The sequence below is a fragment of the Tinamus guttatus genome, unplaced genomic scaffold (assembly GCF_059628265.1).
Source record: "Tinamus guttatus ecotype Peru unplaced genomic scaffold, ASM5962826v1 Tinamus_guttatus_pri_ptg001844l, whole genome shotgun sequence".
Classification (NCBI taxonomy): Eukaryota; Metazoa; Chordata; class Aves; order Tinamiformes; family Tinamidae; genus Tinamus; species Tinamus guttatus.
This window is the reverse complement of record NW_028290378.1, coordinates 5,345-22,765: the sequence shown is the minus strand read 5'-3', so window position 1 is coordinate 22,765 and position 17,421 is coordinate 5,345. Positions and strand designations below refer to the sequence as shown.

General features: G+C 65.4%; 1 protein-coding gene across 1 annotated transcript; it reads left to right on the top strand.

Annotated features, from left to right (window-relative positions):
• Positions 1-1,874: 1,874 nt before the first annotated feature.
• On the top strand, positions 1,875-17,140 carry LOC148590015 (rhodopsin kinase GRK1-like). The gene is made up of 4 exons (XM_088539563.1): positions 1,875-2,022; positions 4,095-4,219; positions 8,223-8,424; positions 16,854-17,140. The coding sequence occupies exons 1-4, from the start codon at positions 1,875-1,877 to the stop codon at positions 17,138-17,140; spliced, it is 762 nt and encodes a 253-aa protein (XP_088395689.1).
• Positions 17,141-17,421: the final 281 nt, after the last annotated feature.

Sequence of the window (17,421 nt, the reverse complement as noted above, 5' to 3'; positions counted from 1 at the left end):
CGAGGGGACATGGGGGACCAATGGGACACGAGGGGACATGGCGGGGACACACGTGGGGATGGGAAGGGAGATGGGGGGGACATGAGGGGAAATGGGGGACACGAGGGGACAGGGGGGGACCCAGGGGACACGAGGGGACATGGGGGGACCCAGGGGACATGCAGGGACCGGGGGGACACGCGGGGACAAGCAGGGGACATGGGGGGACATGTGGGGATGGGGGGACACACGAAGCCACATGGAGGGGGACACAAGGGGACATGGGGGACCCAGAGTTCACGAGGGGACATGAGGGGGACACGCGGGGACACACAGGGGACATGGGAGACCCAGGGGACATGAGGGGGGACCCAGGGGACACGGGGGACCCAGGGGACACGCAGGGACATGGGGGGGGACACGGGGGACCCAGGGGACATGCGGGGACATGGAGGGGGACATGAGAGGGGGACACAGGGGACATGGGGGACACATGGGGACACGCGGGGGACATGGTGGGGGGGACACAGGGGTCATGGGGGACCTAGGGGACACGGGGGGGACACATGAGGGACTCAGGGGACATGAGGGGACATGAGGGGGGACACGTGGGGACACGCGGGGACACAGAGGGGTCATGGGGGACCCAGGGGACACGTGGGGGACATGGGGAGGGACACGAGGGGTCATGGGGGACCCAGGGGACATGGGGGGGACATGGGGGGATGGACATGAGGGGACATGAGGGGGGACATGTTGGGACGTGTGGGGACACACAGGGGACATGAGGGACGAGGGGACATGCGGGGGACACGGGGAACCCAGGGGACACATGGGGACATGAGGAGGGACACATGGGGGGACACAGGGGACCCAGGGGACATGGGGGGGGACACAGGGGACCCAGGGGACACATGGGGACGTGAGGAGGGACACGTGGGGACACACAGGGGACCCAGGGGACATGGGGGGGGACACAGGGGACCCAGGGGACACATGGGGACGTGAGGAGGGACACGTGGGGACACACAGGGGACCCAGGGGCCACGCGGGGGACATGGGGGGGGGGACACAGGGGACATGGGGGACCCAGGGGACATGTGGGGACTTGGGGGGGGGACACGGGCGACCCAGGGGCCACACGGGGGACACAGGGGACCCAGGGGACATGGGGGGACATGGGGGGGGGACATGGGGGACCCAGGGGCCACGCGGGGGACACAGGGGACATGTGGGGACATGGGGGGGGACACAGGGGACACGGGGGACCCAGGGGCCACACGGGGCCATGGGGGACCCAGGGGACATGTGGGGACATGGGGGGGGACACAGGGGACACGGGGGACCCAGGGGACATGTGGGGGCCACGGGGGACCCAGGGGACACATGGGGACGTGAGGAGGGACACGTGGGGACACACAGGGGACCCAGGGGCCACGCGGGGGACATGGGGGGGGGACACAGGGGACATGGGGGACCCAGGGGACATGTGGGGACTTGGGGGGGGGGGACACGGGCGACCCAGGGGCCACGCGGGGGACACAGGGGACATGTGGGGACATGGGGGGGGACACAGGGGACACGGGGGACCCAGGGGCCACATGGAGCCATGGGGGACCCAGGGGACATGTGAGGACTTGGGGGGGGACACGGGGGACCCAGGGGCCACACGGGGGACACAGGGGACCCAGGGGACATGGGGGGGGACACAGGGGACACGGGGGACCCAGGGGACATGTGGGGGCCACGGGGGACCCAGGGGACACATGGGGACGTGAGGAGGGACACGTGGGGACATGGAGGGGGGACACGGGGGACACGGGGGACCCAGGGGACATGTGGGGACATGGAGGGGGGACACAGGGGACATAGGGGACCCAGGGGACCCAGGGGACATGTGCGGACATGGGGGGGGGGACACAGGGGACCCAGGGGACGCGGCGGTGGCGGCTCCCGCAGGGAACGTGCGGATCTCGGACCTGGGCCTGGCCGTGGAGCTCAAGGAGGGCGAGACCAAGACGAGGGGCTACGCGGGGACCCCGGGTAGGGACGGCGGCGTCACCCGCGCCCGCGTCACCCGCACCTGCGTCACCCGCGGGCGTCACCGGGACCCACGGGTGTCACCTGCACCCGCGTCACCCGCACTCGCATCACCGGGATCCACGGGTGTCACCCGCACCCGTATCACCGTGACCCATGGGTGTCACCTGCACCCATGTCACCGAGACCCGCGAGTGTCACCCGTGTCACTGGGACCCACGGGTGTCACCCGCGCCCGCGTCACCCGCACCCGCGTCACCCGCGGGCGTCACCCGCACCCGCGTCCCCGGGACCCACGGGTGTCACCCGCGCCCGCGTCACCCGCACCTGCGTCACCCGCGGGCGTCACCCGCACTCGCATCACCGGGACCCACAGGCGTCACCTGCACCCATGTCACCGGGACCTGTGGGTGTCACCCTCACCTGCATCACCGGGACCCGCGGGTGTCACCTGCACCCATGTCACCGGGACCCGCGGGTGTTACCCTCACCTGTATCACCGGGACCCACGGGTGTCACCTGCACCCATGTCACCGGGACCCGTGGGTGTCACCCACACCTGCGTCACCGGGACCCGTGATTGTCACCCGTGTCACCGGGACCCGCGGGCGTCACCCGCACCCGTATCACCGTGACCCATGGGTGTCACCTGCACCCATGTCACCGAGACCCACGAGTGTCACCCGTGTCACCGGGACCCACGGGTGTCACCCGCACCCGCGTCACCCGCACCCACATCACCGGGACCCACGGGTGTCACCTGCACCCATGTCACTGGGACCCGCGGGTGTTACCCACACCTGTATCACCGGGACCCACGGGTGTCACCTGCACCCATGTCACCGGGACCCGTGGGTGTCACCCACACCTGCGTCACCGGGACCCCGCGGGTGTCACCCGCACCTGTATCACCGGGACTCACGGGTGTCACCTGCACCTGCATCACCGGGACCCGCGGGCGTCACCCGCACCCATGTCACCGGGACCCGCGAGTGTCACCCGTGTCACCGGGACCTGCAGGTGTCACCTGCACCCGCGCGCCAGGGCCCCGTGGGGCGTCCCGGACACCTGGACCCCTTGGGGTGTCACCCGGTCACCGGTCCCCACAGGGTGACGTGGCCGCTGGGGCCTGTCGGGGTGTCACCCCCAACCCTTGGTCCCCGCAGGGTGACGTGGCCACTGGGGACCCTCATTGGGTGTCACCCCCAGCTGCTGGGACCCCTCGGGGTGTCACCGCAACCGCCGGGGTCCCTTCAGGTGTCACCCGGCCGTTGGTCCCCGCAGGGTGACGCAGCCGCTGGGACCCCTTCAGATGTCACCTCTGGCCACCAGGGCCCCTTCAGGTGTCACCCCCGGACACCGGGACCCCTCAGGGTGTCACCCCCGGCCGCCGGGGTCCCTCGAGGTGTCACCCTTGGCCACTGGTCCCTGCAGGGTGACGTGGCTGCCAGGACCCCTCAGGGTGTCACCCCCAGGCACCGGGGCCCCCTCAGGTGTCACCCCCGGACACTGGGACCCCTCAGGGTGTCACCTCCAGCTGCTGGGACCCCTCGGGGTGTCACCGCGACTGCCGGGGTCCCTCGAGGTGTCACCCGTCCGCCGTTCCCCGCAGGGTGACGCGGTCGCCGGGACCCCTCAGGGTGTCACCCCTAGGGCACTGGGACCCCTCAGGGTGTCACTGCAACCACGAGGGTCCCTTGAGTTGTCACCCGTCCGCCAGTGCCCTCCGGGTGATGCGACCGCCGGGACCCCTCGGGGTGTCACCGCGACAACCACAGTCCCTCAGGGTGTCACCCGTCCGCCGTTCCCCGCAGGGTGACACAGCCACCGGGACCCCTCAGGGTGTCACCCCCAGACACCGGGACCCCTCGGGGTGTCACCGTGACCACCTGGGTCCCTCGAGGTGTCACCCGTCCGCCGGTCACCGCAGGGTGACGTGGCCACCAGGACCACTCGGGGTGTCACCCCTAGGGCATTGGGACCCCTCAGGGTGTCACCCCCGGCCACCGGGACCCCTCGGGGTGTCACCGTGACCGCCGGCGCCCTCCGGGTGACGCGGCCGCCTGTCCCCGCAGGCTTCATGGCGCCGGAGCTGTTGCGGGACGAGGAGTACGACTGGAGCGTCGACTACTTCACGCTGGGTGTCACCATCTACGAGATGCTGGCGGCCACCGGGCCCTTCCGCAGCCGCGGCGAGAAGGTCCCCGAGTGTCCCCAAGTGTCCCCACATGTCTCCATGTGTCCCCCACGAAGCCTCGTGGGTCCCCAAGTGTCCCCAAGTGTCCCCGAGTGTCCCCATGTGTCCCCCACGAAGCCCTGCGTGTCCCCGAGTGTCCCCAAGTGTCCCCGCGTGTCCCCCCCAACATGTCCCCGAGTGTCCCCATGTGTCCCCCATGAAGCCTCGTTGGTCCCTGCGTGTCCCCGAGTGTCCCTGAGTGTCCCCACATGTCCCCGAGTGTCCCCATGTGACCCCCACGAAGCCCCGCGTGTCCCCGAGTGTCCCCAAGTGTCCCCGAGTGTCCCCAAGTGTCCCCACATGTCCCCATGTGTCCCCCACGAAGCCCCGCGTGTCCCTGCGTGTCCCCGAGTGTCCCCAAGTGTCCCCAAGTGTCACCAAGTGTCCCCCACAAAGCCTCGTGGGTCCCTGTGTGTCCCCGAGTGTCCCCACGTGTCCCCGAGTGTCCCCATGTGTCCCCCACGAAGCCCCATGTGTCCCCGAGTGTCCCCAAGTGTCCCCAAGTGCCCACACGTGTCCCCCCCCACATGTCCCCGAGTGCCCCATGTGTCCCCCACGAAGCCTCGCGGGTCCCTGCATGTCCCTGAGTGTCCCCAAGTATCCCCGAGTGTCTCCAAGTGTCCCCATGTGTCCCCACGAAGCCTCACGGGTCCCTGCGTGTCCCCGTGTGTCCCCCATGACGCCTCGCGGGTCCCCGAGTGTCCCCCATGTGTCCCCATGTGTCCCCGAGTGTCCCCGAGTGTCCCCAAGTGTCCCCGAGTGTCCCCGAATGTCCCCAAGTGTCCCCACATGTCCCCATGTGTCCCCACGAAGCCTCGCGGGTCCCCGAGTGTCCCCATGTGTCCCCGAGTGTCCCCACATGTCCCCAAGTGTCCCCATGTGTCCCCCACGAAGCCCCGCGTGTCCCCGAGTGTCCCCAAGTGTCCCCGAGTGTCCCAAATGTCTCCGAGTGTCCCCACATGTCCCCATGTGTCCCCCATGAAGCCCCACGTGTCCCCGAGTGTCCCCGAGTGTCCCCAAGTGTCCCCACGTGTCCCCCCCCACATGTCCCCGAGTGTCCCCATGTGTCCCCCATGAAGCCTCGTGGGTCCCTGCGGGTCCCCGAGTGTCCCCGAGTGTCCCCAAGTGTCCCCACGTGTCCCCCCCCACATGTCCCCGAGTGTCCCCATGTGTCCCCCACGAAGCCTCGTGGGTCCCTGCGGGTCCCCGAGTGTCCCCGAGTGTCCCCACATGTCCGCAGGTGTCCCTGAGTGTCCCCGAGTGTCCCCAAATGTCCCCACATGTCCCTGAGTGTCCCCGAGTGTCCCCCATGTCCCCAATATCCCCAACACCCCAAATGTCCCCAATGTCCCCAATACCCCCAATACCCCCACTGTCCCCATGTCCCCATGTCCCCATGTCCCCACGATGTCCCCATGTCCCCTCGGTGCAGGTGGAGCTGTCCGAGGTGACCCGCCGCGTCCTGCACGACCCCGTGCGCTACCCCGTGTCCCCATGTCCCCCATGTCCCCAATACCCCCAATACTCCCAATGTCCCCCATGTCCCCATGATGTCCCCATGTCTCCCATGTCCCCCCCCAATACTCCCAATGTCCCCCATGTCCCCATGATGTCCCCATGTCTCCCATGTCCCCAATATCCCCAATACTCCCAATGTCCCCCATGTCCCCATGATGTCCCCATGTCCCCACGATGTCCCCATGTCCCAAATACCCCCAATGTGCCCAATACCCCCAATACCCCCAATGTCCCCATGTCCCCATTGTCCCCAATATCCCCCTTGGCACAGGTGGAGCTGTCTGAGGTGACCCGCCGCGTCCTCCACGACCCCGTGCGCTACCCCGTGTCCCCATGTCCCCATGATGTCCCCATGTCCCCAATACCCCCAATACCCCAATGTCCCCCATGTCCCCATGTCCCCACAATGTCCCCATTGTCCCCAATGTCCCCCGTTGCAGGTGGAGCTCTCCGAGTTGACCCGCCGTGTCCTCCACGACCCCGTGCGCTACCCCGTGTCCCCATGTCCCCCATGTCCCCAATACCCCCAATATCCCCAATATCCCCAATATCCCCAATGCCCCCAATGTCCCCCATGTCCCCATGATGTCCCCATGTCCTCATGATGTCCCCATGACCCCACATAGGTGGAGCTCTCGGAGTTGACACGTCGTGTCCTCCACGACCCCGTGCGCTACCCTGTGTCCCCATCATGTCCCCATGTCCCCATGTCCCCAATGTCCCCAATATCCCCCATGTCCCCATGATGTCCCCATTGTCCCCAATGTCCCCCCATTGCAGGTGGAGCTCTCCGAGGTGACCCGCCGCGTCCTCCACGACCCCGTGCGCTACCCCGTGTCCCCATGTCCCCCATGATGTCCCCATGTCCCCAATATCCCCAATACCCCCAATACCCCCAATGTCCCCATGATGTCCCCATGTCCCCATGACGTCCCCACGATGTCCCCATGTCCCCTCGTTCCAGGTGGAGCTCTCCGAGGTGACCCGCCGCGTCCTCCACGACCCTGTGCGCTACCCCGTGTCCCCATGTCCCCATGTCCCCAATATCCCCAATACCCCCAATGTCCCCCATGTCCCCATGATGTCCCCATTGTCCTCAATGTCCCCTCGTTCCAGGTGGAGCTCTCCGAGGTGACCCGCCGCGTCCTCCACGACCCCGTGCGCTACCCCATGTCCCCATGTCCCCAATACCCCCAATACCCCCCATGTCCCCAATATCCCCGATACCCCCAATGTCCCCATGATGTCCCCATGTCCCCACGATGTCCCCATTGTCCCCAATGTCCCCTGTTGCAGGTGGAGCTCTCCGAGGTGACCCGCCGCGTCCTCCACGACCCCGTGCGCTACCCCGTGTCCCTGTGTCCCCATGATGTCCCCATGTCCCCAATATCCCCAATACCCCCAATATCCCCAATACCTCCAATGTCCCCATGTCCCCATGATGTCCCCATGATGTCCTGATGTCCCCAATACCCCCAATATCCCCAATACCCCCAATGTCCCCATGTCCCCATGATGTCCCCCATGTCCCCACGATGTCCCCATTGTCCCCAATGTCCCCCGTTGCAGGTGGAGCTCTCCGAGGTGACCCGCCGCGTCCTGCACGACCCCGTGCGCTACCCCGTGTCCCCATGTCCCCAATACCCCCAATACCCCCAATGTCCCCATGATGTCCCCATGTCCCCATGATGTCCCCATGTCCCCACGATGTCCCCACACAGGTGGAGCTCTCCGAGGTGACCTGCCACGTCCTCCACGACCCCGTGCGCTACCCCATGTCCCCATGTCCCCAATACCCCCAATACCCCCAATGTCCCCAATGTCCCCATGATGTCCCCATGTCCCCATGATGTCCCCATGTCCCCATGATGTCCCCACGCAGATGGAGCTGTCCGAGGTGACCCGCCGCGTCCTCCACGACCCTGTGCGCTACCCCGTGTCCCCATGTCCCCATGTCCCCAATATCCCCAATACCCCCAATGTCCCCCATGTCCCCATGATGTCCCCATTGTCCTCAATGTCCCCTCGTTCCAGGTGGAGCTCTCCGAGGTGACCCGCCGCGTCCTCCACGACCCCGTGCGCTACCCTGTGTCCCCATGTCCCCCATGTCCCCAATACCCCCAATACCCCCAATACCCCCAATGTCCCCATGATGTCCCCATGATGTCCCCAATGTCCCCACACAGGTGGAGCTCTCCGAGGTGACCCGCCGCGTCCTCCACGACCCCGTGCGCTACCCCGTGTTCCCATGTCCCCATGTCCCCATGTCCCCAATATCTCCAATACCCCCAATGTCCACAATATCCCCAATGTCCCCCATGTCCCCATGATGTCCCCAATATCCCCAATATCCCCAATGCCCCCAATACCCCCAATGTCCCCCATGTCCCCATGATGTCCTCATGTCCCCATGATGTCCCCATGATGTCCCCAATGTCCCCCGTTGCAGGTGGAGCTCTCCGAGGTGACCCGCCGCGTCCTCCACGACCCCGTGCGCTACCCCCCCGGGTTCAGCGCGGCCGCCCGCGCGCTCTGCGAGGGGCTCCTGGCCAAGGAACCCGGCGCCCGCCTGGGCTTCCACGGGGACGACTGCGCCCAGCTCAAGGGACAGCCCCTGTTCGAGGGGCTCAACTGGGGGCGCCTGGAGGCGGGTAGGGACGGGGGGGACATGGGGGACATTGGGGACATTGGGGACAATGGGGACACAGGGGGACATGGGGACATTGGGGACATTGGGGACATTGGGGACATTGGGGACATTGGGGACATGGGGGACACTGGGGACATTGGGGACACAGGGGGACATGGGGACGACTGCGCCCAGCTCAAGGGACAGCCCCTGTTCGAGGGGCTCAACTGGGGGCGCCTGGAGGCGGGTAGGGACGGGGGGGACATTGGGGACATGGGGGACATTGGGGACAATGGGGACATTGGGGACATTGGGGACACAGGGGGACATGGGGACGACTGCGCCCAGCTCAAGGGACAGCCCCTGTTCGAGGGGCTCAACTGGGGGCGCCTGGAGGCGGGTAGGGACGGGGGGACATTGGGGACATGGGGGACATTGGGGACGTTGGGGACATTGGGGACATGGGGGACATTGGGGGACATTGGGGACATGGGGCATTGGGGACATTGGGGACATTGGGGACATTGGGGACACGGGGGGACATGGGGACGACTGCGCCCAGCTCAAGGGACAGCCCCTGTTCGAGGGGCTCAACTGGGGGCGCCTGGAGGCGGGTAGGGACGGGGGGACATTGGGGACATTGGGGGACAGCGGGGACATTGGGGACGTTGGGGACATTGGGGACATGGGGACATTGGGGACATTGGGGACACGGGGGGACATGGGGACGACTGCGCCCAGCTCAAGGGACAGCCCCTGTTCGAGGGGCTCAACTGGGGGCGCCTGGAGGCGGGTAGGGACGGGGGGGACATTGGGGACATTGGGGGACGTGGGGACACGGGGGGACATTGGGGACATTGGGGACAGCGGGGACATTGGGGACACGGGGGGACATTGGAGGGGACACAGAAGGACATGGAGGGACATGGAAGGACATAGAGGGACATGGGGGGACATGGGGACACTGGGGACACGGGGGGACAGCGGGGACATGGGGGAACATGGGGACATGGGGGATCTGGGGGAACATGGGGGGGACATGGGGACATTGGGGACACTGGGGGACATGGGGGACATGGGCGGATGTGGGGACATGGGGGGATATGGGGACTTGGGGACAGGGGGTATATGGGGACATTGGGGACACGGGGGGGCATGGGGGACATGGGGGACATGGGGGGACAAGACACGATGGGTGGCACCAACTCTGGGGGGGGATCAAAATGCACAGAATGGCACCCAAATGGCCGGGACAAGACACGGGGGTGGCACCAACACAGGAGGTGGCACCAACACGGGGCGGATGGGACACAGGGGGACATGGAGGGACATGGAGGGACATGGGAGATGAGACATGAGGGGACATTGGGGGGACACAGGGTGATGGCACATGGAGGTGACACTGACACGGGGGACATGGCGGGACGGGACATGGCGGGATGTGATACTCCAATCCCTGGGAATACCTAGGTGGCTCCGGGGAGTACTCGGGAGTACCTGGGTGGTACTCGGGTACTAAGAGTACTCGGATGACACGGGCAGTGCCAGGGAGTCTCTGGGAATATCTAGGTGGTAACGGGGAGTACTCAGGAGTACCCGGGGACACGGGGAGACCCTTGGCAGCGTCATGGAGTCCCGAGGAATACCTAGGTGGTACTGGGGAGTACTCCCGAGTACCTAAGAGTACTCGGAGTACATGGCAGTATCAGGGAGTCTCTGGGAATACCTAGGTGGTACCGGGGAGTACCAGAGAGCACCTAGGTGGTACCAGGGAGTACTCGGGAGTGCTCGGGGATACTTGGGACTACCTAAGAGTACCCAGAATACATGGGGGAGACCCTTGGCAGTGCCAGGGAGTCCCTGGGAATATATAGGTGATATCGGGAGGTACTTGGGAGCACCTAGGTGGTACCAGGGAGTACTCAGGAGCACCCAGGGGATACTCAGAAGTACCCAGGGTACATGGGGGAGACCCTTGGCAGTGTCATGAGGTCCCTGGGAGTACCTAGGTGGTGTCAGGGGGTACTCAGGAGTACCCAGTGACACGGGGGAGACCCTTCGCAGTGTCATGGAGTCCCGGGGAATACCTAGGTGGTACCGGGGAGTACTCATGAGTACCTAAGAGTACTCGGAGTACATGGCAGCATCAGGGAGTCTCTGGGTATACCTAGGTGGTATCAGGGGTTCCAGGGAGTACCTAGGTGGTACCAGGGAGTACTCGGGAGCACTAGGGAGTACCAGGGGTACTCGGGAGCACTAGGGGATACTCTGGAGCATCCAGGGGTACTCAGAAGTACCAGGGGGTACCCAGGAGTACCAGGGGATGCTCAGGAGCACCCAGGGGTACTTGGGAGCACCCAGGGGTACTCAGGGATACTCGAGAGCAGACAGGGGGACTTGGGAGCACTAGGGGATACTCCAGAGCACCCAGGTGGTAGCAGGGGATACTCTGGAGCACCAGGGGGTACCGGGGTACTCAGAAGCACCCAGGGGTACTTGGGAGCACTAGGGGATACTTGGGAGCACTAGGGGATACTCTGGAGCACCAGGGGACACCAGTGGCCACTGGTGATACTCTGGAGCTCCAGGGGGTACCAGGGTACTCAGAAGCACCCAGGGGTACTCGGGAGCACTAGGGGATACTCCGGAGCACCCAGGGGTACTTGGGAGCACCAGGTGGTACCAGGAGGGTACACAGGAGCACTAGGGGATACTCTGGAGCACCCAGGGGTACTCGGAAGCCCCCAGGGGTACTCAAGGATACTCGAGAGCAGACAGGGGGACTTGGGAGCACTAGGGGATACTCCAGAGCAGCCAGGTGGTAGCAGGGGATACTCTGGAGCACCAGGGGGTACCGGGGTACTCAGAAGCACCCAGGGGTACTTGGGAGCACTAGAGGATATTTGGGAGCACTAGGAGATACTCTGGAGCACCCAGGGGTACTCGGGAGCACCAGGTGGTACCAGGGGGTACTCAAGAGCACTAGGGGATACTCCAGAGCACCCAAGGGTACTTGGGAGCACCAGGTGGTACCAGAGGGTACTCGGGAGCACTAGGGGATACTCCATAGCACCCAGCTGGTGCCAGGAATACTCTAGAGCACCTGAGGATACCCGAAGCACCCAGGGGTACTTGGGAGCACCAGATGGTACCAGGGGGTACTCGGGAGGACTAGGGGATACTCCAGAGCACCCGGGGTACTCGGGAGCACCAGGGGGTACTCAGGAGCACCCAAGTGGTCCCAGGATGCCCCGTGTCACGTCCCGCCGTCCCGCAGGGCTGGTGCCGCCGCCGTTCGTGCCGGACCCGCGGCGGGTCTACGCCCGGGGGTACTCAAGGGTGCCTGGGGGCACCCAGGGGGTACTCGGGAGCACTAGGGGATACTCTGGAGCACCCAGAGGTACTCGGGAGCCCCCAGGCATTCCAGGATTCTCCGTGTCACGTCCCGCCGTCCCGCAGGGCTGGTGCTGCCGCCGTTCGTGCCGGACCCGCGGCGGGTCTATGCCCGGGAATACCAGGGAGTACTCGGGAGCACTAGGGGGTACTCAGGAGCACTAGGGGATACTCCAGAGCACCCAGGGGTACTCAGGAGCACAAGGGGGTACCGGGAGCACCAGGTGGTACCAGGGGGTACTCGGGAGCACTAGGGGATACTCCAGAGCACCCAGGGGTACTCGGGAACACCAGCGGGTACTCAGGAGCACCAAGTGGTACCAAGGGGTACTCGGGAGCACTAGGGGATACTCGGGAGCACTAGGGGATACTCTGGAGCACCCGAGTGGTCCCAGGATGCTCCGTGTCACGTCCCGCCGTCCCGCAGGGCTGGTGCCGCCGCCGTTCGTGCCGGACCCGCGGCGGGTCTATGCCCGGGAGTACCAGGGAGTACTCGGGAGCACTAGGGGATACTCGGAGCACCCAGGGGTACTCAGGAGCACCAGGGGGTACTCAGGAACACCAGGTGGTACCAGGAGGTACTCAGGAGCACTAGGGGATACTCAGGAGCACCCAAGAGTACTTGGGAGCACTAGAGGGTTCCGGGAGCACCCAGGGGCACTTGGGAGCACCAGGTGGTACCAGGGGTACTCGGGAGCACTAGGGGATACTCTGGAGTACCCAGGGGTACTCGGGAGCACTAGGGGGTACCGGGAGCACCAGGTGGTACCAGGGGGTACTCGGGAGCACTAGGGGGTACCGGGAGCACCAGGTGGTCCCGGGGATACTCCAGAGCACCTGGGGATACCCGGAGCACCCAGGGGTACTTGGGAGCACCAGGTGGTACCAGGGGGTGCTCGGGAGTACTAGGGGATACTGCAGAGCACCCAGGTGGTGCCGGGGATACTCCAGAGCACCTGGGGATACTCAGGAGCACTAAGGGATACTCAGGAGCACTAGGGGGTACTCTGGAGCACCCAGGTGGTACCAGGGAGTACTCGGGAGCACTAAGGGATACTCTGGAGCACCCAGGGGTACTTGGGAGCACCAGGTGGTACCCAGGAGCACTAGGGGATACTCAGGAACACCTAGGGGTACTTGGGAGCACCCAGGGGTACTCAGGAGCCCCCAGGAGTTCCCAGGGATACTCAAGAGCACCCAAGGGTACTCGGGAACACTAGGGGATACTGCAGAGCACCCAGGTGGTGCCAGGAATACTCCAGAGCACCTGGGGATACTCAGGAGCACTAGGGGGTATTCAGGAGCACCAGGTGGTACCAGGGGATCCTCAGGAGCACTAGGGGATACTCCGGGGCACCCAGGGGTACTCGGGAGCACCCAGGGGTACTCAGGAGCCCCAGGTGGTACCCAGGGGTACTCGAGAGTACCCAGGAATACTCAGGAGCACTAGGGGATACTCCAGAGCACCCAGGGGACACCAGGGGATACTCAGGAGCACTAGGGGATACTCTGAAGCACCCAAAGGACACCAGGGGACACTGGGGATACTTGGGAGCACCAGGTGGTACCAGGGAGTACTCGGGAGCACTAGGGGATACTCCAGAGCACCCAGGAGTACTCAGGAGCACCAGGGGGTACTCAGGATCACCAGGTGGTACCAGGGGGTACTCGGGAGCACTAGGGGATACTCCAGAGCACCCAGGGGTACCTGGGAGCACTAGGGGGTACTGGGAGAACCCAGGGGCACTAGGGAGCACCAGGTGGTACCAGGGGGTACTCGGGAGCACTAGGGGATACTCCAGAGCACCCGGGGTACTCGGGAGCACCAGGGGGTACTCAGGAGCACCAAGTGGTACCAAGGGGTACTCGGGAGCACTAGGGGATACTCCGGAGCACCCAAGTGGTCCCAGGACGCTCCGTCCCGCCGTCCCGCAGGGCTGGTGCCGCCGCCGTTCATGCTGGACCCGCGGCGGGTCTACGCCTGGGAGTACCAGGGGGTACTTGGGAGCACTAGGGGATACTTGGGAGCACTAGGGGATACTCGGGAGCACCCAGGGGTACTCAGGAGCCCCCAGGGGTTCCCAGGGATACTCAAGAGCACCCAAGGGTACTCGGGAACAGTAGGGGATACTCCAGAGCACCCAGGTGGTGCAAGGAATACTCCAGAGCACCTGGGGATACTCAGGAGCACTAGGGGGTACTCAGGAGCACCAGGTGGTACCAGGGGTACTCAGGAGCATCAGGTGGTCCCGGGGATACTCCGGAGCACCCAAGTGGTCCCAGGATGCCCCGTGTCACATCCCACCGTCCCGCAGGGCTGGTGCCGCTGCTGTTCGTGCCGGACCCGCGGCGGGTCTATGCCCGGGAGTACCAGGGGGTACTCAGGAGCACTAGGGGGTACTCAGGAGCACTAGGGGATACTCCAGAGCACCCAGGGGTACTTGGGAGCACCAGCTGGTACCAGGGGGTACTCGGAAGCACTAGAGGATACTCTGGAGCACCCAGGGGTACTTGGGAGCACTAGGGGATACTCCAGAGCACCCAGGTGGTAGCAGGGGGTACTCGGGAGCACTAGGGGATACTCTGGAGTACCCAGGGGTACTCGGGAGCACTAGGGGGTACCGGGAGCACCAGGTGGTACCTGGGGGTACTCGGGAGCACTAGGGGATACTCCAGAGCACCCAGGGGTACTTGGGAACACCAGGGGGTACTCAGGAGCACCAAGTGGTACCAAGGGGTACTCGGGAGCACTAGGGGATTCTCTGGAGCGCCCAGGGGTACTCGGGAGCACTAGGGGATACTTGGGAGCACTAGGGGATACTCCGGAGCACCCAAGTGGTCCCAGGACGCCCCGTGTCACGTCCCGCCATCCCGCAGGGCTGGTGCCGCCGCCGTTCGTGCCGGACCCGCGGCGGGTCTACGCCCGGGAGTACCAGGGAGGACTCAAGGGTGCCTGGGGGCACCAGGGGGTACTCAGGAGCACTAGGGGATACTCTGGAGCACCCAGAGGGTACTCGGGAGCACCCAGGAGTACTCAGGAGCACTAGGGGATACTCCAGAGCACCCAGGGGTGCTCAGGAGCACCAGCGGATACTCAGGAGCACCAGGTGGTACCAGGGGGTACTCAGGAGCACCAGGGGATACCAGGGGGTACTCGGGAGCACTAGGGGACACCAGGGGACACTGGGGATACTCCGGAGCACCCAAGTGGTCCCAGGACGCTCCGTCCCGCCGTCCCGCAGGGCTGGTGCCGCCGCCGTTCGTGCCGGACCCGCGGCGGGTCTATGCCCGGGAGTACCAGGGAGTACTCGGGAGCACTAGGGGATACTCAGGAGCACCCAGGGGTACTCAGGAGCACCAGGGGGTACTCAGGAACACCAGGTGGTACCAGGAGGTACTCAGGAGCACTAGGGGATACTCAGGAGCACCCAGGAGTACTTGGGAGCACTAGAGGGTTCCGGGAGCACCCGGGGCACTTGGGAGCACCAGGTGGTACCAGGGGGTACTCGGGAGCACTAGGGGATACTCCGAAGCACCCAGGGGTACTCGGGAACACCAGGGGGTACTCAGGAGCATCACGTGGTACCAAGGGGTACTCGGGAGCACTAGGGGATACTCCGGAGCACCCAGGTGGTAGCAGGGGGTACTCGCGAGCACTAGGGGATACTCAGGAGCACTAGGGGACACCAGGGGACACTGGGGATACTCCAGAGCACCCAAGTGGTCCCAGGACGCTCCGTCTTGCTGTCCCACAGGGCTGGTACCGCTGCCGTTCGTGCCGGACCCGCGGCGGGTCTACGCCCGGGAGTACCAGGGAGTACTCGGGAGCACTAGGGGATACTCTGGAACACCCAGGGGTACTTGGGAGCACCAGGTGGTACCCAGGAGCACTAGGGGATACTCGGGAGCACCCAGGGGTACTCAGGAGCCCCCAGGGGTTCCCAGGGATACTCAAGAGCACCCAAGGGTACTCGGGAACACTAGGGGATACTCCAGAGCACCCAGGTGGTGCAAGGAATACTCCAGAGCACCTGGGGATACTCAGGAGCACTAGGGGGTACTCAGGAGCACCAGGTGGTACCAGGGGTACTCAGGAGCATCAGGTGGTCCCGGGGATACTCCGGAGCACCCAAGTGGTCCCAGGATGCCCCATGTCCCGTCCCGCCGTCCCGCAGGGCTGGTGCCGCCGCCGTTCGTGCCGGACCCGCGGCGGGTCTATGCCCGGGAGTACCAGGGGGTACTCGGGAGCACTAAGGGATGCTCTGGAGCACCCAGGGGTACTTGGGAGCACCAGGTGGTACCAGGGAGTACTCAGGAGCACTAGGGGATACTCTGAAGCACCCAGAGGGTACTCGGAAGCACCCAGGGGTACTCAAGGATACTCGAGAGCAGACAGGGGGACTTGGGAGCACTAGGGGATACTCCAGAGTACCAGGGGACACCAGGGGACACTGGGGATCCTCTGGAGCACCAGGGTGTCCCGGGGATTCTCTGGAGCACCCAGGTTTACTTGGGAGCACTAGGGCATACTCCGGAGCACCAGGTGGTACCAGGGGGTACTCAGGAGCACTAGGGAATACTCGGAGCACCCGGGGGTACTTGGGAGCACTAGGGGATACTCTGGAGCACCCAGGGGTACTCGGGAACACCAGGGGGTACTCAGGAGCATCAAGTGGTACCAAGGGGTACTCGGGAGCACTAGGGGATACTCTGGAGCACCCAAGTGGTCCCAGGATGCCCCGTGTCACGTCCCGCAGGGCTGGTGCCGCCGCCGTTCGTGCCGGACCCGCGGCAGGTCTACGCCCGGGAGTACCAGGGGGTACTTGGGAGCACTAGGGGATACTCGGGAGCACTAGGGGGTACTCTGGAGCACCCAGGTGGTACCAGGGGGTACTCGGGAGCACTAGGGGATACTTGGGAGCACTAGGGGGTACTCTAGAGCACCAGGGGACACCAGGGGACACTGGGGATACTCTGGAGCACCAGGGGACACTGGAAATACTCCGGAGCACCTAAGTGGTACCGGGATACTCCATGTCACATCCCGCCGTCCCGCAGGGCTGGTGCCGCCGCCGTTCGTGCCGGACCCGCGGCGGGTCTACGCCAAGGACCTGGCGGACGTGGGCGCCTTCTCGTCGGTGCGCGGCGTGGAGCTGGACGGCGCCGACGAGGCGCTCTGCGCCGCCTTCGCCTCGGGCACCGTGGCGGCCGCGTGGCAGCAGGAGCTGCTGGACACCGGCATCTTCGAGGAGCTCAACGTGTGGGGGGCGCCGGGGACGCTGCCCCCCGACCTGGACCCCCGCGGGGCGCCCGGCGCCCGCTCCGCCGCCTGCCGCCTGCTCTGAGATGGGGGGACCAATGGGAGCCAACAATGGGAGCCCAAAAAGGGGCACCCAAGACGGGCGCCCCCCAATGGGAACCCAAGAAGGGGAACCCAAGATGGGCACCCAATGGGACGCCCAAGATGGGAGCCCCAAGATGGGACCCCCAAGATGGGAGCTCCCAATGGGAGCCCCCAATGGGAGTCCAAGTAGGAGCACCCAATGAGACATCCAAGATGGGAGCCCCAATGGGAGCCCAAAGAGGGGCACCCAAGATGGGCACCCCCCAATGGGAGATCCCAATG

What these genes read in the sequence shown, in the direction of transcription:
- LOC148590015 (XM_088539563.1), top strand. Translation starts at nt 1,875, where the DNA reads ATGTGCGGACATGGGGGGGGGGACACAGGGGACCCAGGGGACGCGGCG. An exon ending in TCCGCAGCCGCGGCGAGAAG is followed by an intron (nt 4,220 to 8,222) that starts GTCCCCGAGTGT and finishes CCCCCGTTGCAG; the next exon opens with GTGGAGCTCTCCGAGGTGAC. An exon ending in CTGGGGGCGCCTGGAGGCGG is followed by an intron (nt 8,425 to 16,853) that starts GTAGGGACGGGG and finishes GCCGTCCCGCAG; the next exon opens with GGCTGGTGCCGCCGCCGTTC.